This window comes from Bos indicus, chromosome 12, assembly GCF_029378745.1.
Source record: "Bos indicus isolate NIAB-ARS_2022 breed Sahiwal x Tharparkar chromosome 12, NIAB-ARS_B.indTharparkar_mat_pri_1.0, whole genome shotgun sequence".
Taxonomy (NCBI): Eukaryota; Metazoa; Chordata; class Mammalia; order Artiodactyla; family Bovidae; genus Bos; species Bos indicus.
The window spans coordinates 448475-475822 of record NC_091771.1 but is presented as its reverse complement, the minus strand read 5'-3'; the positions used below and the strand labels follow the sequence as shown (position 1 = coordinate 475822).

The following is a 27348-nucleotide window of genomic DNA, read 5'->3' as shown; positions in this document are numbered from 1 at the left end:
CTGCTAGGGAACCTTTTAAAAAATACTAACCCCCATCCTATGAAAATGAAAGTGTTACTTTTTCTATCACGTCTGACTTTTTGTGATCCCATGGACTGTATCTTGCCAGATTCCTCTGTCCATAGAATTCTCCAGGCAAGAATACTGGAGTGGGTAGCCATTTCCTTCTCCAGGGGCTCTTCCCCACCTAGGAATAGAATCAGGGTCTCCCACACTGCAGGCAGATTTTTTTCCATCTGAGCCACCAGGGAAGCCCTCCTTCACCCTATACCCTGTGTGGGCATGTGTGCTCAGTTGTGTCTGAGTCTTTCAAACTCCATGGACTGAAGCCTGCCAGACTTCTATGTCCATAGAATTCTGCAGGCAAGAATACTGCAGTCGGTTTCCATTTCCTCCTTCAGGGAATCTTCCTGATCCAGTGATCAAACCTGAGTCCCCTGCATCTTCTGCATTGGCCGGAGGATTCTTTACCACTGAGCCACCAGGGAAGCCCATATGCCCTGTACCAATTAAGTTAAGAAATGATCAGTTGTTATTTTAAAACTCCCTAGATTATTTCAACATGTAGACAAACTCAATAGTCAATTATCCAATATCCTTTTTATCAATCTTTAATGTATAGGCAAATCAATTAAGAATTTTATTAAACACATATTCTAGTTCAATGGATCAGGGATAGGCCCTAGATTCTTCATGTCCAACAAGCAACCAGAAACTGCTACAGCTTCTGCTGTTAAACTGTATGCTACCTAGTGAATATAGAAAGGCAACAACACATCACCTTATCAGGCATGTAAAGGCTCTGCAGCTAGCTGCCTGTCCTTTTCTGATTGGCAGTTATCTAGCTCATCAAGGATAGTGGAGGCACCATGTTCCACATCAACAAGGACCACCTAAACATAGAGAAGAGACTCTTTAATGCCATACGTTTCTCTCACAACTTTGGGAGAACTCCCATCTCAACCCAAGTATGAGAAGGACTTCTAAGATGTGCACCTGGAAATGCTGATTTTGGGAAATACATTATGTTTGTGTCTGACTCTTTGGGACTGTATGGACTGTAGCCCACCAGTCTCCTCTGTCCATGGGAGTCTCCCAGGAAGCATACTGGAGTAGGTTGCCATGTTCTCCTCCAGGGGATCTTCCTGACTCAGGGATTGAACCTCCAGGTTCTTTACCACTAGCATCACTTGGGAAGCCCTAGACATATATTTAATCACAACCAAACCTCTAGGAAGATAAGAGGGAGCCAGACTTATCACTTCCATGTGAAATTCCAGTTTTGTAGCTTCTCCATATTCTAATGTGTTTCATAGGTGAATAACTTGAATAGAAATTATTCCACAACATGGTGAGTGATTAGACAAATGATGGGAAAGATGTTCTTTTTGTGAAAGTATAGTCAACAATATTTAGAAGTGAGATATCTAGCTCCATGAATGATAATCCCAATTTTTTTCTAAAATCTGTTCTAAATTATCACTTATAATTTCCTGTCTGTCCACCCCATTTCTTTATTAAATACATGAAAAAATAATTCTTGGAATATGCTTGATTTTATTTCCATTATTCTGAATTTATTTAAATAAGTATCATTATTTACTTTGATTAGAACTTGTACAAAACCCTATACTTATTGAAAATGATTGACATACAAAGTGAAAGAGATACGTACATATTTGAGAAATAAATTTTTTTTTTTGCAAAATGAGGGGAAAATGATGGTATTTTAGCTTTTCAGTCACACAAGTTCTAATATAAATCCAAAACATTGACTATTATTGCAAAATAATATAATTTTGCCAGTGTAAATTGTTTTCTATAATATGTATTTTCATATATATTTTCTTTTCATATATATATATATATTATTATACAGATTTGATTTTAGTTCATTTAGCAAGTTATCATTAAATGTATACTTAGCCCACATGCTTTGTAAAGAAAAATTAAATTATTGGGAAAGTTACCCAAAATAAAACAAATATTTTGTTATAATAGGTCAACTAAATTCCACCTTTAATAGATGTGTAAATTATTTTTCAGGATACTGTGATAGTATTTTAGCATTGCTTTAACAAACTGTCATAAAATTAGAAGTTTAAAATAAACCCATTTATTAAGTTCTTGCAGCCAGATGTCAAGGTACAGAGTGACTCAGCTGGTTCCCTGCTTGGTGCTTTGAAATGCAGAAATCAAGGTATCAGTAGGTCTGTTTTGCTTTCTGGAAGCTCTGTGAGTGAATCCACTTATAAGCTCATTCCTTGCTGACTATCAGGCTGGATATTTCTCTGTTTTAAAGTCCATAACATCAATTACATTTGTAAGATCCTTTTTGCCACATAATATAATGTGCTCATAGGTTCCTTGCATGAAGGTGTGTATAACTTTGGGGGGCCATTTTGCCTACCATTGTTGTTCAGTCACCAAGTCGTGTCCAACTCTTTGCAACTCCATGGACTGTAGCACTCCAGGCATCCGTATCCCTCACTATCTCCCAGAGTTTGCCCAAGGTCATGTCCACTGAATCAGATATGGCTACCAAACCATCTCATCCTCTGCCACTCTCTTCTCCTTTTGCCTTCAATCTTTCCCAGCATCAGGGTCTTTTCATTGAGTTGGCTTTTCACATCAGGTGGGCAAAATATTGGAGTTTCCTCACCGGCCCTTCCAATGAATATACAGGGTTTGTTTCCTTTAGGATTTACTGGTTTGATCTTGTTGTGCAAGGGACTCTCAAGAGTCTTCTCTGGCACCACAGTTTTAAATCATGAATTCTTCAGCACTCAGCCTTCTTTATAGTTCACCACTCATATCCTTACAGGACTACTGGAAAGTCCATAGCTTTGACTATATGTACCTTTGTTGGAAAAGTGATACTTTTGCTTTTCAGTACTCTATCTAGGTTGCCAAAGCCTTCCTTCCAAGAAGTCAACATCTAATATGATGGCAGTCACCATCCACAGTGATTTTGGAGCCCAAGAAGAGAAAACTTGTCACTGCTTCCACATTTCCCCCTTCTATTTGTCATGAAGTGTTGGGACTGGATGCTATGATCTTAGTTTTCTTAATGTTGTGTTTTAAGTGAGCTTTTCCCCTCTCCTCTCTCACCCTTATCAAGAGGCTCTTTAGTTCCTCTTTGCTTTCTGCCATTAGGGTAGTATCATCAGCATATCTGAGTTTGTTGTTATTTTTCCCAGCAATCTTGATACCATAGACAGATTAATCACTGGATTCTGATAATATTGAACTTTCCTTGTTAAAGATCAGTAGGATGATAGAGTAAGGAAAATAAGAGAAACTTGATGTTTTAATATTCCTCCTGACTCCATGAGACAGACATTTTGTAAATTTTCATAGATATTTTATCTTTCTTTCCTGATATGTACATTCACTAGTAAGGTCTTTTAGAAATCATCTCTAATTGTGTGAGTTGACATTCCCCACCAAATGGTTTGATGCTGATTTGTCATAGCATGTCAAGCAGTACATCCTGAGTCAAGCATAAAACACAAAAAAGGAATCGATTTGATTTACTGAAGTTACATTAAATCTCCCGTTTCAGAGAATCTTATAAGACAACTTATACTCAGTTATTCTTCACAGAAATCTGATTCAATTGCTAAATACATATGTAAATGAGATTGGGAAAATTATATGTTCTATATTGCTTTTTGTAGGAAAAAATTCTTTGTAGGAATACACTGGGAAATCGAACATATACAGGATAGTTGGCTGTGTTAAACTTGAATACTTAAATAATTCAATGTTAGTATTTTAAGGATAAACTAAATACCTGTTATTGTAACTTTTCTCCTTGCAGTGAGCATTAACTGCTGCTACTTACATGAAAATCTGTAAATCAAATGCAACTTTTTACAGTGAAATAATAATTGAAAAAATCATAAATGGAAATTTGTCCCAATATAAACCAATAGTGATTTGTGCACCTACTTTATAATTAGCATTGCCCTCATTCATCTGACTGAAAATTTTTGTGATTTTATAATTTAACTAGAAAAATGTGAAGGAAATTAGGTTCCAAATTTAATAAGACAGTGGGGTGAGGAAGAAAATTGGGTAGATGAGGTTTTTTGAAAGGAAAAAAAAAATTAAGTTTTTAGATTTTAAAAAATAGTATTTGCCCATTTCACTCTAAAGTACAACACCTTTTTTTCTATGGATCTTCTAGAATTAAGTTCTCTGGAGTATATATTTTTTTTTCATAATGAGATGGAGGATTCAGAATATACATGCAGTAATTAATTGATGCTTTTGAACTGTGGTGTTGGAGAAGACTCTTGAGAGTCCCTTGGACTGCAAGGAGATCCAATACGCCAATTCTAAAGGAGATCAGCCCTGGGATTTCTTTGGAAGGAATGATGCTAAAGCTGAAACTACAGTACTTTAGCCACCTCATGCAAAGAGTTGACTCACTGGAAAAGACTCAGATGCTGGGAGGGATTGGGGGCAGGAGGAGAAGGGGACGACAGAGAATGAGATGGCTGGATGGCATCACTGACTTGATGGACATGAGTTTGAGTGAACTCTGGGAGTTGGTGATGAACAGGGAGGCTTGGTGTGCTGCGATTCATGGGATCGCAAAGAGTCGGACATGACTGAGTGACTGAACTGAACTGAACTGAACTGAATTTTTTTTTTTTATATTAATGTTAAAATATCCTCCCATTGCACGTTACACCAGATCCCATAACTTTGAAAAATACCGTTGCATGTTATTATTTGAAAGATTTGCATAACAATTCCCAAAGTACACTTTACACTCCATTAAATCAAAACCTCACATTGCCAAGGAAGTACCTTAAGAAAGCTTATTAGCTCAAAACTATGAACTTAACGGAGAAGGCAATAGCACCCCACTCCAGTACTCTTGCCTGGAAAATCCTGTGGATGGAGGAGCCTGGTAGGCTTCAGTCCATGGGGTCGCAAAGATTTGGACACGACAGAGCGACTTCACTTTCACTTTTCACTTTCATGCATTGGAGAAGGAAATGGCAACCCACTCCAGTGTTCTTGCCTGGAGAATCCCAGGGATGGCAGAGCCTGGTGGGCTGCCATCTATGGGGTCGCAAAGAGTCGGACACGACTGAAGCGACTTAGCAGACTTAGCAGCATGAATTTGAAATGATATATAAGTATATTTGCAAAACAGAAATCAGCTATCTTTGAAATATAGTGGCACAATTACTACAGGCTACATATGTACATATGTAGTCAATGAATATCATGAAAGTGAAAGTGAAGGTAAAGTCGCTCAGTCGTGTTCGACTCTTTGCAACCCCATGGACTGTAACCTACCAGGCTTCTCCGTCCATGGGATTTTCCAGGCAAGAGTACTGGAGTGGGTTGCCATTTCCTTCTTCAGGAGATCTTCCCGACCCAGGGATTGAAGACCCGGGTTCGATCCTTGTGTCTTGCTTATCAGAGGTATTGGCTAATAGTGAATATGTTAAGTAAATAAATAGTTGATAATAGTTTTTATCTTTGGTAATGTGTTAGGATATTGTACCCAAAACCTTAAGGAGAAGGACAATAATCCAAACTTCTTTTGAGGTTGTCAAGTTTGTGATTTAGTTAGTTTCTACATTCAGTCATTCTGGGTTTACCTTCATTTACCTTACTGTATAAAAGCCTGGTCATCTTCATTTTCAAATTAATGGTATCTTCCATATTTTATATATATATATATGTGTGTGTGTGTGTGTGTGTGTGTATAAATTTTGCATAAGTGAATATTTATTCCCATTTTATAAATCAAGTTTCTTCATTTTTCTGTAAGGCTCACACAATTTTCCTTGATTATTCTCACTTATTCTCTCGTCTCCTCAAGTTTGTTTCCCCACTATTTTCCTGCAATTATTATTATATTCATCAAATAAACAATTTTGTAATCTTTTTAGTATTTTTCTCTTTATGAGGCATTTTTATTCTTGTTATTTAATCCTAAGGCATATCTGACTCATTCATGACCCCTTGGACTGTAGCACACCAGGCTCCTCTGTCCATGAAATTTCCTAGGGAAGAATATTGGAGTGGGTTGCCATTTCCTCCTCCAGGATATCTTCCCAACCCAGGGATTCATAGCTTCATGCTTCATTTCCTGCCTTGCAGGCAGATTCTTTACCACTGAGCCACCAGGGAAAGGGAAAGGGAAAGTCGCTCAGTCAAGTCCAGTTCTTTGCAACCCCATGAACTATACAGTCCATGGAATTCTCCAGGCAAGAATTCTGGAGTGGGTAGTTCCCTTCTACAGGGAATCTTCCCAACCAAGGAATTGAACCCAGGTCTCCCACATTTCAGGCGAATTCTTTACCAGCTGAGCCACCAGGGAAGTAATTTTATGTTTAAATTTTATCTATATTTTTTCTACAAGTGTATGCAGGAAAGATATACAATTCTTATTAATTCATTTTAATGATTAGTTTTAATTGACTTCATTTTTAAATGCAGTTTTATCTCATAATATTTTTTTTAAATATTTTGCATATTGTCTTTTTAAGTATCACATTTTGGTTAACTTTCTAGAAAATGTAAAAATGTGTGTTTTAAGGAAAGATTTGAAGGAAAAGTAACTGCTGTTTTCAGTAAGATTTTGTATTTTTTTACATTCATGATTGTTGTTTTCTATTCTAATCCCCTCAATTGTGAGTTTTTTTCTTGATATTCTGTCTTAGTTTCTTCAACTGTAAAATGATGGGGTTGCACTAAATTATCATGTAAAATTCCATGTTCTGATAATTTATATCATGTTTCTGGCCCTCATGAGATTTCCAAATGAAAAAGGACATACAAAGTCACTGTGGAAACAAAGTCCATGGGCCTGTGAAACGGATAATTAGGATGAACATATTAGAGGATATTGAGCACACAGGCCTTCAATCTAAAACACTATCAAATTTATGGGTTATTTTCCTGTGTAATAAAAATAAGGATTGAATGAATTTGAAAGAAGAATGAGTGAAAAACTGCTAAGACAACCTTATAGCACACTTTTTAATACAAATAGCAATAATGATAGCTAATATTTGAGGGACATTTCATTTGTGTGAAATATTTTGCATAAATTAATTTATTTGATTTTCAAAATTACACTATGAAGTAGAATAAGTTAATAATTTCCACACAGATAAGCCCTAAGGGGGCAAATTTGGAGAGGGCAAATGGCTTTTCTTGAAGCTAGGACTCCATACAATACTGTTCCCCACCCCCGTCTATTATATAGATTTATTTAGACTGGGTTTGAAATTTCCACCAGTGGGTACTAGATACTACTTAATTCTTCAGTTACACAAGATAAACTGAAGCATAAAATATGTTAAATGACTTCTTTCATCCAAAAACGATGTTAAACTTGAAGATCTATATTTCTGACCCCAACTACCTCTTTCACCTGCTTGTATTTCCTGGATTTATTTAGAATTTCCTGCCATAGATATAGCATTTTTTCTTGATACTTCCACAACACTTGAAATTATACTTACATCTTACATTGTCCACTTGACATCTCATTGCCTTTTTCTTAAATTTCCAACATGATTCTTATGCATGTGGAGATAAATATTTATGTATTTTTATTTTTGGCTGTGCTGGGTCTTTGCCACTGTGCACGAGCTTTCTCTAGTTGCAGTAAGTGGGGCTACTTTCTGGTTGTGGTGCATGAGCTTCTCATTATGGTGACATCTCTCATGGTGAAGTACAGGCTCTAGGGTGCATGGGTTCAGTAGTTGTGGTACACCGGCTCAGATGCCCTGTGGCATGTAGGATCTTCTTGGACAAGAGATTGAGCCCATGTCTCCTGCATTGGCAGGAGGATTCTCAACCACTTGACCACTAGGGAAGTCCTCAAGTGGAGATTTTTGAAGCAACTATGAGCACAATATTGTAAATGTCTTGCATAAAATATTCTTGATGAAGTCAACCTCATGTTGGAATATCTACTACATGGGCACACAGTACTATTTGTACAATTGAATAGAACGGAGAGTTATGAGTATGAAATAAACTTAGTGAATTAGTTTCTTTATAATTCCATCTGCATCACAAAACCCAATATTAGAATGGGAGTTATGGCTACAGTGCTTTCATTGTTGATTTAATGTTTAGTATACAGGCTCTCTATTTGTAAAATAGGCTTGAAAGTAAATTATGAAAATTATAAACTTTATTATATATTACATGTGCATTAATTCTTATTAGTACCACAGTTTATCAGTTATAAATTACTATCTACTATGTTGTATATCAGAGAAGGCAATGGCACCCCACTCCAGTACTCTTGCCTGGAAAATCCCATGGACGGAGGAGCCTGGTAGGCTGCAGTCCGAGGGGTCACAAAGAGTCGGACAGGACTGAGCGACTTCACTTTCACTTTTCACTTTCAAACATTGGAGAAGGAAATGGCAACCCACTCCAGTATTCTTGCCTTGAGAATCCCAGGGACGGGGGAGCCTGGTGGGCTTCCGTCTATGGGGTCACACAGAGTCGGACACGAATGTAGTGACTTAGCAGCAGCAGTATGTTGTATATCCTTTTTATATTGCCTAGTTAAGGCCATGTCTTTAACTTGTCACTACTCCTTCTAGCCAGTTTCCAGAGTCTTCTTCAATACAAGCTCCACACATGGGCAATGTGGTCTTTTCACAGAGCTAGAACAAATAATCTCACAATTTGTATAGAAATACAAAAAACCTCGAATAGCCAAAGCAATCTTCAGAAAGAAGAATGGAACTGGAGGAATCAACTTGCCTGACTTCAGGCTCTACTACAAAGCCACAGTCATCAAGACAGTATGGTACTGGCACAAAGACAGGAATATAGATCAATGGAACAAAATAGAAAGCCCAGAGATAAATCCATGCACCTATGGACACCTTATCTTTGACAAAGGAAGCAAGAATACACAATGGATTAAAGACAATCTCTTTAACAAGTGGTGCTGGGAAAACTGGTCAACCACTTGTAAAAGAATGAAACTAGAGCACTTTCTAACACCATACACAAAAATAAACTCAAAATAGATTAAAGATCTAAATGTAAAACCAGAAACTATAAAACTCCTAGAGGAGAACATAGGCTAAACACTCTCCAACATACATCACAGGAGGATCCTATATGACTCACCTCTGAGAATATTGGAAATAAAAGCAAAAATAAACAAATGGGACCTAATTAAACTTAAAAGCTTCTGCACAACAAAGGAAACTATAAGCAAGGTGAAAAGACAGCCTTCAGAATGGGAGAAAATAATAGCAAATGAAGCAAAGGACAAACAACTAATCTCAAAAATACACAAGCAACTCCTACAGTTCTATTCCAGAAAAATAAATGACCCAATCAAGAAATGGGTAAAAGACCTAAACAGACATTTCTCCAAAGAAGACATACAGATGGCTAACAAACACATGAAAAGATGCTCAATGTCACTCATTATCAGAGAAATGCAAACCAAAACCACTATGAGGTACCATTTCACGCCAGTCAGAATGGCTGCGATCCAAAAGTCTACAAGCAATAAATGCTGGAGAGGGTGTGGAGAAAAGGGAACCCTCTTACACTGTTGGTGGGAATGCAAACTAGTACAGCCACTATGGAGAACAGTGTGGAGATTCCTTAAAAAACTGGAAATAGAACTGCCTTATGATCCAGCAATCCCACTGCTGGGCATACACACTGAGGAAACCAGAAGGGAAAGAGACACGTGTACCTGAATGTTCATTGCAGCACTGTTTATAATAACCAGGACATGGAAGCAACCTAGATGTCCATCAGCAGATGAATGGATAAGAAAGCTGTGGTACATATACACAATGGAGTATTACTCAGCCATTAAAAAGAATACATTTGAATCAGTTCTAATGAGGTGGATGAAACTGGAGCCTATTATACAGAGTGAAGTAAGCCAGAAAGAAAAACACCAATACAGTATACTAATGCATATATATGGAATTTAGAAAGATGGTAACAATAACCCTGTATGCGAGACAGCAAAAGAGACATTGATGTCTAGAACAGTCTTTTGGACTCTGTAGGAGAGGGAGAGGGTGGGATGATTTGGGAGAATGGCATTGAAACATGTATAATATCATATATGAAACGAGTCGCCAATCCAGGTTCAATGCATGATACTGGATGCTTGAGGCTGGTGCACTGGGATGACCCAGAGGGATGGTACGGGGAGGGAGGAGGGAGGAGGGTTCAGGATGGGGAATACGTGTATACCTGTGGCAGATTCATGTTGATATATGGCAAAACCAATACAATATTGTAAAGTTAAATAAAAAATAAAAGCACACATTCCTTGGTCAAATCCTTAAATTCCTCATTACACCTAGGGGAAAATATCAACCTCCAGATATGGCACAAGTCTCTTTATTATTTGCAGTACTGTACACTTCCTTTTTTTAATATAAATATTTATTTTAATTGGAGGCTAATTACTTTACAATACTGTATTGGTTTTGCCATACATCGACATGAATCTGCCATGGGTGTACATGTGTTCCCCATCCTGAACCCCCCTCCCACCTTCCTCCCCATACCATTCCTCTGGGTCATCCTAGTGCACCAGCCCTGAGTATCCTGTATCATGCATCGAACCTGGACTGGCAATTCGTTTCACATATGATATTATACATGTTTCAATGACATTCTCCCAAATCATCCCACCCTTGCCCTCTCCCACTGAGTCCTATACATCTGTGTCTCTTTTGCTGTCTCGCAGACAGGGTTATTGTTACCATCTTTCTAAATTCCATATATATGCGTTAGTATACTGTATGGGTGTTTTTATTTCTGACTTACTTCACTCTGCATAATAGGCTCCAGTTTCATCCACCTCATTAGAACTGATTCAAATGTATTCTTTTTTATGGCTGAGTAATACTCCATTGTGTATATGTACCACAGCTTTCTTATCCATTCGTCTGCTGATGGACATCTAGGTTTCTTCCATGCCCTGGCTATTATAAACACTGCTGTGATGAACATTGGGATACATGTGTCTCCTTCAGTTCTGGTTTCCTCGGTGTGTATGCCCAGTAGTGGGATTGCTGGGTTATAAGGCAGTTCTATTTCCAGCTTTTAAAGGAATCTCCACACTGTTCTCTGTAGTGGCTGAACTAGTTTGCATTCCCACCAACAGTGTAAGAGGGTTCCCTTTTCTCCACACCCTCTCCAGCATTTATTGCTTGTAGACTTTTGGATCGCAGCCATTCTGACTGGCGTGAAATGGTACCTCATAGTGGTTTTGATTTGCATTTCTCTGATAATGAGTGATGTTTAGCACCTTTTCATGTGTTTGTTAGCCTTCTGTATGTCTTCTTTGAAAAAATGTCTGTTTAGTTCTTTGACCCATTTTTTGATTGGGTCGTTTATATTTCTGGAATTAAGCTGCAGGAGTTGATTGTATATCCTTGAGCTTAATCCTTTGTCAGTTGCTTCATTTGCTATTATTTTCTCCCATTCTGAAGGCTGTCTTTTCACCTTGCTTATAGTTTCCTTTGTTGTGCAGAAGCTTTTAAGTTTAATTAGGTCCCATTTGTTTATTTTTGCTTTTATTTCCAATATTCTCAGAGATGGGTCATGGAGGATCCTGCTGTGATGTATGTCGGAGAGTGTTTTGCCTATGTTCTCCTCTAGGAGTTTTATAGTTTCTGGTCTTGTTTAGATCCTTAATCCATTTTGAGTTTATTTTTGTGTATGGTGTTAGAAAGTGTTCTAGTTTCATTCTTTTACAAGTGGTTGACCAGTTTTCCCAGCACCACTTGTTAAAGAGATTGTCTTTAATCCATTGTATATTCTTGCTTCCTTTGTCAAAGATAAGGTGTCCATAGGTGCATGAATTTATCTCTGGGCTTTCTATTTTGTTCCATTGATCTATATTCCTGTCTTTGTGCCAGTACCATACTGTCTTGATGACTGTGGCTTTGTAGTAGAGCCTGAAGTCAGGCAAGTTGATTCTTTCAGTTCCATTCTTCTTTCTCAAGATTGCTTTGGCTATTTCGAGGTTTTTTGTATTTCCATACAAACTGTGCAATTATTTGTTCTAGCTCTGTGAAAAATACCGTTGGTAGCTTGTTAGGGATTGCATTAAATCTATAGATTGCTTTGGGTACTATACTCATTTTCACTATATTGATTCTTCCAATCCATGAACACAGTATATTTCTCTACCTATTAGTGTTCTCTTTGATTTCTTTCACCAGTGTTTTATAGTTTTCTATATATAGGTCTGTTGTTTCTTTAGGTAGATATATTCCTAAGTATTTTGTTCTTTTTGTTGCAATGGTGAATGGAATTTTTTCCTTAATTTATTTCTATTTTCTCATTATTAGTTTATAGGAATGCAAGGGATTTCTGTGTGTTGATTTTGTATTTTTCAACTTTACGCTATTCATTAATTAGCTCTAGTAGTTTTCTACCGGAGTCTTTAGGGTTTTCTATGTAGAGGATCATGTCATCTGCAAACAGTGAGGGTTTTACTTCTTCTTTTCCAATTTTGATTCCTTTTATTTCTTTTTCTACTCTGATTGTTGTGGCCAAAACTTCCAAAACCATGTTGAATAGTAGTGGTGAAAGTGAGCACCCTTGTCTTGTTCCTGACTTTAAGGGAAATGCTTTCAGTTTTTCACCATTAAGGATAATGTTTGCTGTGGGTTTGTCATATATAGCTTTTATTATATTGAGGTATGTTCCTTCTATTCCTGCTTTCTGGAGATTTTTATTATAAATGGATGTTGAATTTTGTCAAAGGCTTTCTCTGCACATATTGAGATAATCATATGGGTTTTATTTTTCAATTTGTTAATGTAGTGTATTACATTGATTGATTTGCGGATATTGAAGAATCCTTGCATCCCTGGGATACAGCCCACTTGGTCATGATGTATGATCTTTTTAATGTGTTGTTGGGTTCTGATTGCTAGAATTTTGTTAAGGATTTTGGATCTATATTCATCAATGATATTAGCCTGTAATTTTATTTTTTTTTTTTTTGTGGCCTCTTTGTCAGGTTTTGGTATTAGGGTGATGGAGGCCTCATAGAATGAGTTTGGATGTTTACCTTCCTCTGAAATTTTCTAGAAGAGTTTGAGTAGGATAGGTGTTAGATCTTCTCTAAATATTTGGTAGAATTCAGCTGTGAGGCTGTCTAGACCTGGGCTTTTGTTTGCTGGAAGATTTCTGATTACAGTTTCAATTTCCCTGCTTGTGAAGGGTCTGTTAAGATTTTCTATTTCTTCCTGGTCCAATTTTGGAAAGTTGTACTTTTCTAAGAATTTGTCCATTTCTTCCAAGCTGTCCATTTTATTGGCATATAATTGCCTATAGTAGTCTCTTATGATCCTTTGTATTTCTGTGTTGTCTGTTGTGATATCTTCATTTTCATTTCTAATTTTATTGATTTGATTTTTCTCCTTTTGTTTCTTGATGAGTTTGGCTAATGGTTTGCCAATTTTATTTATCCTCTCAAAGAATCAGCTTTTGGCTTTGTTGATTTTTGCTATGGTCTCTTTTGTTTCCTTTGCATTTATTTCTGCCCTAATTTTTTAGATTTCTTTCCTTGTACTAATCCTGGGGTTCTTCATTTCTTCCTTTTCTAGTTGCTTTAGGTGTAGAGTTAGGTTATTTATTTGACTTTTTTCTTGAGGAATGCCTGTATTGCTATGAACTTTCCCCTTAGCACTGCTTTTACAGTGTCCGACAGGTTTTGGGTTGTTGTGTTTTCATTTTCATTCGTTTCTATGCATATTTTGATTTCTTTTTTGATTTCTTCTGTGATTTGTTGGTTATTCAGTAGCATGTTGTTCAGCCTCCATATATTGGAATTTTAAATAGTTTTTCTCCTGTGATTGAGATCCAATCTTACTGCATTGTGGTCAGAAAAGATGCTTGGAAAGATTTCAATTGTTTTGAATCTACCAAGGCTAGATTTATGGCCCAGAATATGAATCTATCCTGGAGAAGATTCTGTGTGCACTTGAGAAAAAGGTGAAATTCATTGTTTTGGGGTGAAATATCCTATAGATATCAATTAGATCTAAGTAGTCTATTGTTTCATTTAAAGTTTGTGTTTCCTTGTTAATTTTCTGTTTAGTTGATCTATCCATAGGTGTAATGGGGTCTTAAAGTCTCCCATTATTATTGTGTTATTGTTAATTTCCCCTTTCATACTTATTAGCATTTGTCTTACATATTGTGGTGCTTCTATGTTGGGTGCATATATATTTATAATTGTTATATCTTCCTTTTGGATTGATCCATTGATTATTATGTAGTGTCCTTCTTTGTCTCTTTCACAGCCTTTGTTTGACTGTGAAAGTTTATTTTATCTGATATGAGTATTGCTACTTCTGCTTTCTTTTGGTCTCTATTTGCATGGAATATCTTTTTCCAGCCCTTCACTTTCAATCTGTATGTGTCCCTTGTTTTGAGGTGGGTCTTTTGTAGACAACATATATAGGGGTCTTGTTTTTTTATCCATTCAGCCAGTCTTTTTCTTTTCATTGGGGCATTCAACCCATTTATATTTAAGATAATTATTGATAAGTATGATCCCGTTGCCATTTACTTTATTGTTTTGGGTTTGAGTTTATACACCCTTTTTGTATTTTCTGTCTAGAGAAGATTCTTTAGCATTTGTTGGATTGGTGGTGCTGAATTCTGGGTTTGAGTTTATACACCCTTTTTATGTTTCCTGTCTAGAGAAGATTCTTTAGCATTTGTTGGTTTGGTGGTGCTGAATTCTCTCAGCTTTTGCTTGTCTGTAAAGATTTTGATTTCTCCTTCATATTTGAATGAGATCCTTGCTGGGTACAGTAATCTGGGCTGTAGGTTCTTTTCTTTCATCACTTTAAGTATGTTCTGCCTTCCGTCCTGGCCTGAAGAGTTTCTATTGAAGGATCAGCTGTTATCCTTATGGGAATTCCCTTGTGTGTTATTTGTTGTTTTTCCCTTGCTGCTTTTAATATTTGTTCTTTGTGTTTGATCTTTGTTAATTTGATTAATATGTGTCTTGGGGTGTTTTGCCTTGGGTTTATCCTGTTTGGGACTCTCTGGGTTTCTTGGACTTGTACACTTCTAAATTAATTGTTAATAGTATCTTTTAATCTCTTCATCCTTTCAACTGATAACAGTAATATTTGCTCCTCTTTAGTCACTGTTCAGAGAAAGCAATGGCACCCCACTCCAGTACTCTTGCCTGGAAAATCCCATGGACGGAGGAGCCTGGTAGGCTGCAGTCCATGGGGTCGCTAAGAGTCGGACACGACTGAGTGACTTCACTTTCACTTTTCACTTTCATGCATTGGAGAAGAAAATGGCAACCCACTCCAGTGTTCTTGCCTGGAGAATCCCAGGGACAGGGGAGCCTGGTAGGCTGACGTCTATGGGGTCACATAGAGTCGGACACGACTGAAGTGACTTAGCATAGCATAGCATAGTCACTGCTAGTTAGGGCCGGACAAAAACTTGGTCCACTTAAGAAGGGAATGACAAACACTTCAGTATTTTTGCCTTGAGGACCCCATGAAGAGTATGAAAAGGCAAAAAGATTTAACACTGAAAGATGACCTCCTACCCCCCAGGTCGGTGGATGTCCAATATACTTCTGAGAAAGAGTGGAGAAATAGGTACAGAAAGAATGAAGAGGCTGAGCCAAAGTGGAAACAACACCCAGCTGTGGTTGTATCTGTTGGTGAAAGTAAAGTCTGATGATAGAAAGAACAATATTGCATAGGAGCATGGAATGGTAAGTCCATGAATCGAAGTAAATTGGATGTGGTCAGACAGGAGATGGCAAGAGTAAACACTGACATTTTAGGAAACAGTGAACTAAAATGGATTGGAATAGGTGGATTTAATTCAGATGACCATTATAAATACTACTGTGGGCAGAATCCTTTAGAAGGAATGGAATAGCCATTGTGGTCAACAAAAGAGTCTGAAATGCAGTACTTGGTTGCAGTCTCAAAAATGACAGAATGATCTCTGTTCGTTTCTAAGGTAAATCATTCAATATCACAGCAATCCAAGTCTATGCTTCAACCACTAATGGCAAAGAAACTCAAGTTGAAAAATTCTATGAATATCTACAAGACCTCCTAGAACTAAAAAGATGTCCTTTCTGTCATAGAGCACTGGAATGAAAAGTGGGAAATCAAGAGATACCTAGAATAATGAGCAAATTTGGCCTTGGAATACAAAATGAAGCAGGACAAACGCTAACAGAGTTTTGCCAATAGAATGCACTGTTCATAGCAAACACTCTCTTCCAACAACACAAGAGACGGCTCTACACAAGGACATCAACAGATGGTCAATACTGAAATTAGATGCATTAGATGGCACCTCACTCCAGTACTTTTGCCTGGAAAATCCCATGGACAGAGAAGCCTGGTAGGCGGCAGTCCATCGGGTCACGAAGAGTCAGACATGACTGACTGACTTCACTTTCACTTTTCACTTTCATGCATTGGAGAAGGAAATGGCAACCCACTCCAGTGTTCTTGCCTAGAGAATCCCAGGGATGGGGAACCTGGTGGGCTGCCGTCTATGGGGTTGCACAGAGTCAGACACAACTGAAGCAACTTAGCAGCAGTAGAAGCAGCAGCATATTCTTTGCAGCTGAAGATGAAGAAACTTGATACAGTCAGCAAAAACAAGAACTGAAGCTGACTGTGGTTCAAATCATTATTGCAAAATTAAGCTCCTTTTTCAGCTCTGTATTGCAAAATTCAGGCTCAAATTGAAGAAAGTAGGGAAAACCACTAGGTCACCAGGTATGCCATAAATCAAATCCCTTAAGATTATACAGTAGAGGTGACAAATTGATTCAAGGGATGAGAACTGATAGACAGAGTACCTGAAGAACTATGGACAGAGGTTCATACCATTGTACAGAAGGTGGTGACTAAAACCATGTCCAATAAAAGGAAATGAAAGAAGGCAAAGCAGTTGTCTAAGGAGGGGTTAAAATAGCTGAGAAAGGAAGAGAAGCAAAAGGCAAAGTCGAAAGGAAAAGATATTCTCAACTGAATGCAGAGTTCCAAAGAATAGCAAGGAAAGATAAGAAAGCCTTTTCAAGTGAACAATTCAAAGAAATAGAGGAATAAAATAGAATGGGAAAAACTAGAGACTTTTTAAAAGAAAATTGAAGATGCCAAGGGAATGTTTCATGCAAAGATGGACACAATGAAGAATAAAAACTGCAAGGACCTAACAGAAGCATGAGAGGTTAAGAAAAGGTGGCAATGATAAACAGAAGAACTGTATGACCAGTTCTTAAGGACCCAGATAACCACGATGATGTGGTCACTCACCTAGAGGTAGCCATCCTGGAGTGTGAAGTTAAGTAGGCCTTAGGGGATCTTCCTGACCCAGGAATTGAACCTGGGTCTCCTGCACTGCAGGCAGATGCTTTGCCCTCTGAACCACCAGGGAAGCCTTAGGAAGCATTACTATGAACAAATTTAGTGGAGGTGATAGAATTCCAGCTGAGCTATTTCAAATCCCTAAAGATGACACTGTTAAAATGCTGCACTCATTACACCAGCAAATTTGAAAAACTCAGCATTGGCCACAAGACTAAAAAAGATCAGTTTCCATTCCAATCCCCCCAAAAAAGGCATGAAGCAACAGTTAGCACTTGACATGGAAAAACGGGCTGGTTCAAAATTGGGAAAAGAGTATGAAAGGCTGTATATTGTCACTCTGCTAATTTAACTTATATGCAATGTATATCATGTGATATGATGGACTGGGTGAATCACAAGGTGGAGGCAAGATTTCCAGGAAAAATATCAACAAACTCAGATGTGCAAATGATACAACTTTAATGGGAGAAAGTGAAGAGGTGAGAGAGGAGAGTTAAAAAGCTGGCTTAAAACTCAACATTCAAAAAATGAAGATCATTAAAACTCAACATTCAAAAAATGAAGATCATGGCATCAGGTCCTATCACCCTATGGCAAATAGACGGAGAAAATGTAGAAACAGTGTCAGATTTCATTTTCTTGGTCTCCAAAATCTATGCAGGTCATTACTGCAGCCGTGAAATTAAAAACAAAAACAAAAAACTCTTACTCCTTGGAAAAATGGCTATGACAAACCTAGAGAGTGTATTAAAAAGCAGAGACATCACTTTGCCGACAAAGGTCCATATAGTCAAAGCTATGATTTTTCCAGTAGGCATGTATGGATATGGGAATTGGACTATAAAGAAGACTGAACACCGAAGAACTGGTGCTTTCAAACTGTGGTGCTGGAGAAGACTCTTGAGAGTCCTTTGGAAAGCAAGGAGATCAACCCTGAAGGAAATCAATTCTGAATATTCTTTGGAAGGATTGATGCTGACGCTGAAGCTCTAATACTTTGGCCACCTGATACGAAGAGCTGATGCACTGGAGAGACACTGATGTTGGGAAAGATTGAGGGCAAGAGGAGAAGGAGGCGACAGAGCATGAGGTGGTTGGATGATGTCACTGACTCAGTGGACATGAATTTGAGCAAACTCTGAGAGATAGTGAAGGGCAAGTAAGTCTGGCATATTGCAGTTCATGAGGTTGCAAAGATTTGGACACGACTTAGTGACTGAACAACACCAACAAAAAGTCATAATGTGCTCACTAGGACATGTGTGATTTTCACATTATTTCTTCTTCCTCAAATACCCTTCTCTCTTCTGCCCAGTTTCCCCTGGCTAACTTCTCCTTTTAATACTCAGATTAGATATCATCTTCCTGAGAGTGTCCACTTTAGAAATAACCTCCTTCGGGAATCTTTCTCAGAGACTTCCCAAGATTGAGTTAGATCCTGTTCACTTGATATTCTGGGAACAGGCATTTATCCCATACAATGCTTTTGTTTTCAGATTGAAGTTTTTCTTGTTAGCCTTTCATGCCATTATCTAAAGTCATCAAGGGACTCTGTCTTGTTCTCAGTTAAGCCCATAATATTTAGAGTACCGAAATAAATATATATGATATGAATGACTGATTATTTTTTTAGTCATTGCAGTCTTCCTACTTCTTGACACCAGTGGGCTAAGCCTTAAAGTTCATTCAGTTTTGTTTTATATCCTTAATGGAATACATTTCCAGTTTAGAATTTTATCAGAGGAAAAAGTACTAGTATTTTAAGAACAATTACCAACAATAACTGACATTTAAAAAATGATTATAGACTGTAGGTGTTCACATATATATTATCTGAAAATTATTCATGAACTTTTCTTATCAGAATTATAAATAATTAGAAAAAATTACAGTGGGTATTTTGCCCACGAATTACTTTTATTTTTAACTGATAGATTTTTTCTTTTTTGTTTCTATTTGCATAACTGTCAATCCTCTTCCTTTCAATAAATATTTGTTGACTACTCACACTCTAAAGTCACATTGCTGGGCAGAGTTTGTAAAAATCAGCAAAATGATATTTGGTAGCACTGACTGCTTTCTTACAGTGAGCAAATTTTCCTTAAAGTGAGGACAATGTTCAGGTATCTGTGTCCCTTGTCTGTGAGCTGAGACTGTCCAATGAGTTGAAGAGCTCCATATGCTCAACACTGTCCTTTCATTACTCTTTTCTTTTTTCTGCCACAGGTCAGCACCCCAGTTCTCTGTGCTGAGATAGATTAGAACTGGAGTCTCCATAAGCTCAGGAGAGGATTGTATTTTCCCTTTTTTGCAATTGTCAATTGAGATGTTCTAGAAGTATAAATTAGAATCCTCAAGATAGGTATTATTGCAGTCAAGTCCACTTTATGCACTGTCCCTAGTATTGCTTCCCAGATGGTGCTATTAGTAAAGAACATGTCTGCTAATGCAGGAGACATGAGAGATATGGGTTCCATCCCTAGGTTGAGAATATCCTCTGGAGAAGGAACCAGGATACCCAATCCAGTATTCATGCCTGAGAAATCCCATGGACAGAGGAGTCTGGCTACAGTCCATGGGGTCACACAGAGTTGGACTTGACTGAAATGACTTAGCACACACAATATTGCTTCAGTGATGCTACTTTATAGGCAAGATTATGCCTGGTGTCTACATAAAACACATGTAAAGCACTCAAAAAGACAAAGGCTTTGGATTTTTAATACATGTATTCTACACAATTGTTTTAAAAGAAGAATTTCTTTTTCCTTTTCCTTTTAACTACCATTGATAGCATAACTTCCAAGAGAACCTTTTTTTTTTTTTTTCTTTTAATAGGGTCAAGGCATCTAAACAGTCAAGTAATGCAAACTGTTTCCTCACTTGTAGCTGAAATTGCTTTGTTACTTTAAATTTCCCAATCCAAATTAATGAACAATTTTCTCTGTAGTATAAGAATGGATTTGGCAGTGCAAAGATCAGAGCAATCCTCTTCATTAAATTGGGCAAAGAAGACGCACTGGTCCTCAAACTGTTAAATGGATATTAGGGCTTTTAATGAATGGAACATTTATTTTTGTGCCAGCTCAACTAGCAACATTGACATGATTAGCATACATTTTGGCAGCCATTCTAGCACAAGGTGTTAGTAAAAAGGGGCTTTTATCTTTGAGCTTAATTTACTTTAATTTCCCTTGTTATAAATGTTTTTAGTGTGAATGAGATGTTTTTGTAAAGGAAATCCTGGCACAAGAAGTTATCAAAATATGTCCTTTTATTAATGTTAAAGGCATTTTTTAATGCTAGAGATGAAATCTGTATCCCCAAACACATGAACCTCTTCAAATTCAGAAGTGAGTAAAGTATTCTGCTATTTATACTGATAATTAAATCATTGCAATTATGGAGGGCTGTTGTTTTTTTTTTTTTTTCTTTTAATGGTGCTACTTGTTTCACATGTAGTTCCTTTGTATAAAAAATAGAAATAGATATAAAAATAACAGGTGGAGAATGATTTCCTCCATTACCCTATATTAATTACAAATGAAGTTTGGAGGGCTATATCAATTATGAATGAAAAGTTTGGGGAGCTAAATAATCTTAGTTTCTTAGCTCAGTTGGGTCTCAAACGAAAGGAATTTCCAATAAAAGTATATTTCCCTTTTGTAGCAAGCACTACTGTTTCATATCTTATTATCATACTTATTTAAATTGTCAAATTGAAAATAAGAAAATGAATTAATACATATTCAAAAGATCTTAATTTTTGTATTTAATTTTTTTGCAACGTGTTTTTATTTTAAAATTGAAGTTTATAACAGAGTTAATAGAGAATTTGAAATTAAAATGAGTGTTTATACTTGTTTCTAAGTCATAGTAAATAAATATGCATGTACACATGCATGGCTATAAATTTTCATATGAACTATCAAGTACATAACCATAGTCTTTGTCTATGATACACACACACACACAGACATATATATATGTCTATAATTACACATATGTTTAATAATTTACCCAATGTTTATTTAAGTAATAAATTAGTATAATGTAAATTTTAGCATAACATAATATTTAAAATTTACTCATATTTATCTTTAAAAGCAGATGAATTCTATTAATGGGCACTTCAGTAAAACAACAAACCCATGTTCAAATATAAAATAGTAAAAATGAGAAAATTATGAAAATATATACCTTTAATTTGCAGATATATAAACACTTTTGGTACAGTACAGACACATGATGCCAAAAAGTAGAATGATCCAATTTAAGCTAATAAATTCTTTGTTTACACAGATAATTTTGCTATAGCTCTCATATAAAATAAAATTTCCAGCTCACACAATAAAGTGAGGGTGATCAATCACTGATAAACCAGCTTGCTTCACTGCAAAGCATTCAGTAAAAGCTAAATTATCAAAGAGGTCTGCTGCTGGGCTTACAAATAAACTCTTGGAACTAATCCAAAGCCAAAGAAAGGAAGCCAGAAATGGTAGCCAACAAACCTAAACAACAATAAAATGATAAGTATAACTTTCATAGAAAAGGTCCTGCTAAAACAACAGATAGCGTCCACCAGCTCTAGAATAATTTTAATAAGGTTTGTTTTTTTTTTATGTAACACATGAATTTAAGTATATAAGATCTAACACAAAGCCCAAATATAAAGTACTACTGACGAGTTGTGAAAGCATCAAAATGTCATAAATACCTATTAAGCAACTAAGGATTGAAACATATCTTTGTTTCTGGTTGTTTTTCTTGGACATAGCTTCTAGTTACATTTTCTTTAAGAAAGAATTTCCTGTATTAACAGTAAATGCAGTGGTAAAGCAAATAGAAAGCCACGAGAGTACACAGAAAGTGGATTATTCTTCAGCACATCAGATCTTTAACACATGGCAAAATATTTATCCTTGCTAAAAAAGAACTGTGCTTCTTCACAGATGCCTTCTTTTTCAAATTAAAGATGCCTTCTATTTCAAATTATACATGATGCATTTGTGAAGTAATAAACATTCTGTTTACAAATGCATTTATTTTCTTTTTAATCATATATTTAAGTAGGGTGAAATCCCATTTAATCTCATCTTTGTTTAATGTTAAAAACAATATATTTAAAATAGACTCTTTCATTAATTTCATGTACAACTGTCATGTACAATACCTTAAAATAGTTCCCTGCAAAGGAGCAGTTGAAGCCCTCTTGTGGTTAAAGGACTTTTTAGACAAAAAATGCAATGTACATTTTCTTACCTTATTCCTAGGTTTTAACAATCATCTGCTTGGTGTATGAAAGCTGCAAATCATGTCCAAGATTTTCTAAATAACAGCTCCATAGCTGTTAGTACCAATTTCATTTAAAAATTTCTGTACACATATTATAACTTCTGATTTTGAATTTAAAAACCTGTAAACAGCTATTTACAATATAGTACAAGTTATAAATTAGATGTCCTTCATTCGAACTGCCATCCACATTCTTGTTTTGGTGGTGAGAAATCCCCGAAATCAGTTGAAATATCTCTTCTATTCCACAGGAAAAAAAAAAAAAATCAAATATTAGAAATATCCATTGGTTTCCTCTCTCTCATATGCAAGTCAATTTTTCCTTTTAATGGAGTTTGTACTTCCAAATTTTCATCCTCCCTATGGTGTTTCTTCTCTCTCCTTAAACAGATATATATGCCCATCCCTGTTAAGAATGTGATAGAACTCAAGCTTATTACAGATAGAGCTACTAATGTGGGCATACAGGACACGGATTCAGCTTTCCTATGAGTTGGTTCTATTGAAATCTGTGGTTCTTTCTCCTCTATGCTAATTTCTGGTTCCTTTCTTAGAAGATTCTCAATGTAGCTTTCATTACTGACAGTGTCATTGACAAATAGATTCACCATAACTGTGGAATGGAGAGGTTCTGGATAACCATGATCACTCACTTTCACCAATAAACGATGGAGCCCATAATCTGTCTGCAGCAATGCCTCTTCCAAAGTAATGTTGCCAGTTTTAGGGTCAATTCTAAAGGATTCGGGCCTAGGCCCTCTTCTCCCTATGATGCTATAGGCTATGACAGCATTCATGCCTGTGTCTTTGTCAACTGCATAGACCTCTGTAACTAGTGAGCCAGGGAGAGTAGAAGGCAACACCAACAAGTAAGACATGTTAGACTGAGGAAATAAAACAAGAGGCGGGTTGTCGTTAATGTCTAGAAGGAGAATTGTGATTTTTGCAGTAGAGGAGAGGGGAGGCGTACCCCCATCAACGGCTTCAACCCACAAAGTGTAGGAGCTTTGCTGCTCTCTGTCCAAAGAGACTTTAGCTCTCAGCAGGCCCTTTCCAGTGTCTATGACAAAAATATCACTCTGGTTCACCACGGAGAGAGCAACCCATCCGTTTTGCCCAGTATCGGCATCTGTGACACTAATTACTCCAATTTCACCGTATCCTGGAAAATTTTCTGGCACAAAGAAGCTGAAGTCCTTGTTGATGAACCTAGGGCTGTTGTCATTTTTATCCAACACTGTGATAACCACAGTAGCTACTGATTCTTGGGGTGGCTTCCCAGAGTCAACAGCTCTGACTGTGTACCTATACTTTTCTTTCTCCTCTCGATCCAGCTGAGTAGAAACTGTCAGAATTCCTGTGACACTGTCTAAGGAAAAATATGATGGAGCATCAGGTCCCAGAAAATATGAAACTTGGCCCCTCTCTCCACTGTCAGCATCTGTAGCATCTAGCTTAGTCAAAAAGGCATTGGGTGCATTATTTTCTTCAATGGTTAGTTCTACCAAGGGTTGAAGGAAAACAGGAGCATTATCATTGTCATCTAAAAGTTGCACTTTAATCATTTTTTTGACTTGAAATCCCTCAGAGTTCCAAGCCACTATGGCTATTTCATAGAATTGCTGTAGCTCATAATCCATAGGTTTTGTCGTTTCTAGAAGATACTCATTACTGTATGGTTTGTAGGGCAATAACCTAAATGGTCCTTCACCATCCAGATAGCAGTTGACCTTGTATTTACCTTCTGGATCTCTTATGGTAAAGAATGCAATTGGAGTGTTAACAGGTTCCAATTCTTTCAGGTAAATAATACCATCTATTTGATTTGCTATATAACGAGGGACGATTTCAGGTGGCCTGAAAATGACTTTGATAATAGTCACCAGGGCAGTGATCACAGCAGGGATGCAGCCTGGCCCATTAGCAAGGATGGTGAGCTTGTGTGTTTGCAGAACACTTCCTCCAATCTTACTGAAAAGTTTAATGACCCCGGTGTTTTCATTCAAATGGAATAAATCCTTGGATGCTTGTGGAACTTTCTGACTGTAAGAGTAGGTGATCTGAGCATTGTTTCCCAAGTCTCTGTCCACAGCCTGAACAGCTGCAATTGGTGTGCCCACAGTAGCATTCCCATACACAGTGATGTTGATTTGTGAGTCTGTGAAGAGTGGGCAATTGTCATTAATGTCACTTATTCCAATGGTGAGGGTGGCACTGCCTATCAGTGGTGGAGACCCACCATCCTCAGCTATGATGATGCTCACATACTGGTCCTGGGTCTCTCTGTCCAACAGTCCCATGACAATTAGATAGGGGGTGCGCTCCCCATTCTCATTCTCCTCCACGTCCAGGGTGAACATACGATGGTAGTCCAGCAACCGGTAGGTCTGAACACCATTAGTGCCCATATCTGGGTCCACTGCGGGATGCTCTATGGCCAGCCGGGTGTTTACAGGTGCATTTTCTGGGACCCAAACTGATATTTGGGAAATAGGGAACCGCGGGGCATTGTCATTGATGTCCCGGATAGCGATTTTTACCTTCACAAACCTAAAGTATTCCTGAGGCAGGACTAGGACATCCAGAAGCAAAAGACAAGAGTCAGCAGAAGGCGAAGAGGAGATGGAAATGCTGCCCCCCCAGGCAATCCCTCCGCCTCCTTCAAGACACAAGGCCTCCCGGTCGATCTCCTGGGCAGAAGTGTGGAGCTCCCCTGAGCGGTTGTCTAGGGTCACGTACTGGCCACTCAGCCCCTGGGAGGCCAGGCTGAAGGAGAGAGGAGGGTTCCTCTCGGCGACGCTGTGCTGAGGCGACTGAGACAGCAGGTCCTGCCCCCCTGCGCCGGGCAGCAGCCGCAGGTCCTCCGCCAGGCTGCCGATGAGCACCCCTGCCGGCAGCCCCTCGTTCAGGCTGTACAGAATCTCTGTGGCCCGGCTGTAACTCGCCAGACAGTTGAACGGTCCCACGAAGAGGAAGAACAGAAGCAGATGCTGAATGGGGCGGGGTGGGGGGCGAGGGAGTGGGGGGAGAGAAGGCTTGTTACATACACGCGGAATTGGAGTCAGAACGCGTGCCCCGGGCTTCTTCCGGCTCCATCCCCATTCTCAAAGGCAAAGGCTCCAGTCAAAACAGGGTTAAGAGGAAACTTGCTGCAAGGGAGAGATCTGCGCGGCAACGCTGTCTCCAAAACTTATTTTCTGTTTACTTTCTGCACCGCACCCCACCCACCCCGGCTCTCGCCCGGTTCCCCATCACCCTCACTCAGTAAAGGTTCAGAATCCCAAACCATCAAGCGCCCCGGGCAGTATGGTGGAGGGACTGCACCGCGCGGCAGGGTAGGTCACGGGGAGGGAGGGGGCTGGTAGTGGAGAGGACCGAGAAGTGGGCTCTTTATTTTTTCCCACTGAAATGTTTCTACAGCTAAGGTCCCAGGAACGCGAAATGTCTTACATCCCTTGCTATGAGACCGATAACAACAACAACCACAACAATAAAAACATAGACACTCTAGCCCCTCGGACTCCCTACTCCACTAAATAAACCCTTTAGGTCTGAAGAATTGATCTTCGTTTTAACACGTACCTAAAATCAAATCGAAAAGATCTGAATTTCCACCCAATGATAAGCTCTCACTAATCCTCCTTCCTAGGTAAAGAGTAGCAAACGCGGAAAACGAAATGCAAAAACAATTCGTCAGTTGCAGTAGACAGTCAAAGCCAGATGCCGGCCAAAGAAACCCCTCTATCTTAAAGCCATATGAGCACACCCTAACCCCTTTCACCTCGTCTTCTTCCATTCGTGCTTCAGAAACTTCTTATTACCCAAGGACTTGCCTATTCCTTGCTAACATGAAGAGACATTATCCCAAACTCCCTTTCCCTCCCCTCAACCTTCCCGTGAAGTTTGGAATAAGGTAAAAAGATTTGAAAAACGTAAAGGAGTAGGAACGGCACCACGGTGCTGCACCCTGTCAGGGCCGCGGGACTCCTGGATCTCAACCCTTACCGGCAGGTTTCCGTGGCTGGCGCTGCTGCTAGGACGACTGAGACTCCCCATATCCGGGCGCGGGCGCCAGGTCGCCCGACTCCAGCTTACTGCCCCGGCCTGTGAGCCGCACGCATCCCCGCCGCCGCGCATTCCCCGGGAGGCTGCGGGCTGCGCGGTGGCGCAGGAGGGCGGCAGAGGACACTCCCTCTCTGGGCATGCAAATCGCGGGGGGAACTTCAGCCAATAGTCCCCGGCTTGTCAATCAAGGACAGCAGTTCCTGGAGGCCAGAAAGTCGTGGGGGCGCTGGGGCACGGTCCTGATTTCCTGCTCCGCACGTGGGCACGTCCAGACCCGGCCTGAGGAGCCGGAGCTGGGACTTGCCTCGGAAGACCGCGGCTAGGCTCTACCTGGTCCGGCTCCAGGAGCATGGCCCCGGCCTCTCTCCTCACAGCACCAGTCAGGACCCAAGTCCACAGGTTGAAAATGTGAGAGAGAAAATTAGATTAAATAAATAACTCTGCATTTATATCCGAATAGAGCATAGCGAGTAAATAAGTATGCATTCATATCCGAATGGAGAATAAGTATGCATTTATATCCGAATAGCAAGTCCGCGCTACAAAGCAACCATAGGCGCGATCCCCAAATGCCAGCTTTGCCACCAGTTCATCGGAG

The 27348-nt window shown here is 38.6% G+C and overlaps 1 protein-coding gene across 1 annotated transcript; it reads right to left on the bottom strand.

Moving 5' to 3' along the window:
* Positions 1–21187: 21187 nt before the first annotated feature.
* On the bottom strand, positions 21188–27127 carry PCDH20 (protocadherin 20). Its single transcript, XM_070799974.1, has 2 exons — positions 26691–27127; positions 21188–25675 (listed from the first exon to the last, which is right to left on the bottom strand). The coding sequence occupies exons 1-2, from the start codon at positions 26820–26822 to the stop codon at positions 22952–22954; spliced, it is 2856 nt and encodes a 951-aa protein (XP_070656075.1). The 5' UTR covers positions 26823–27127; the 3' UTR covers positions 21188–22951.
* Between the last annotated feature and the right edge of the window lie 221 nt (positions 27128–27348).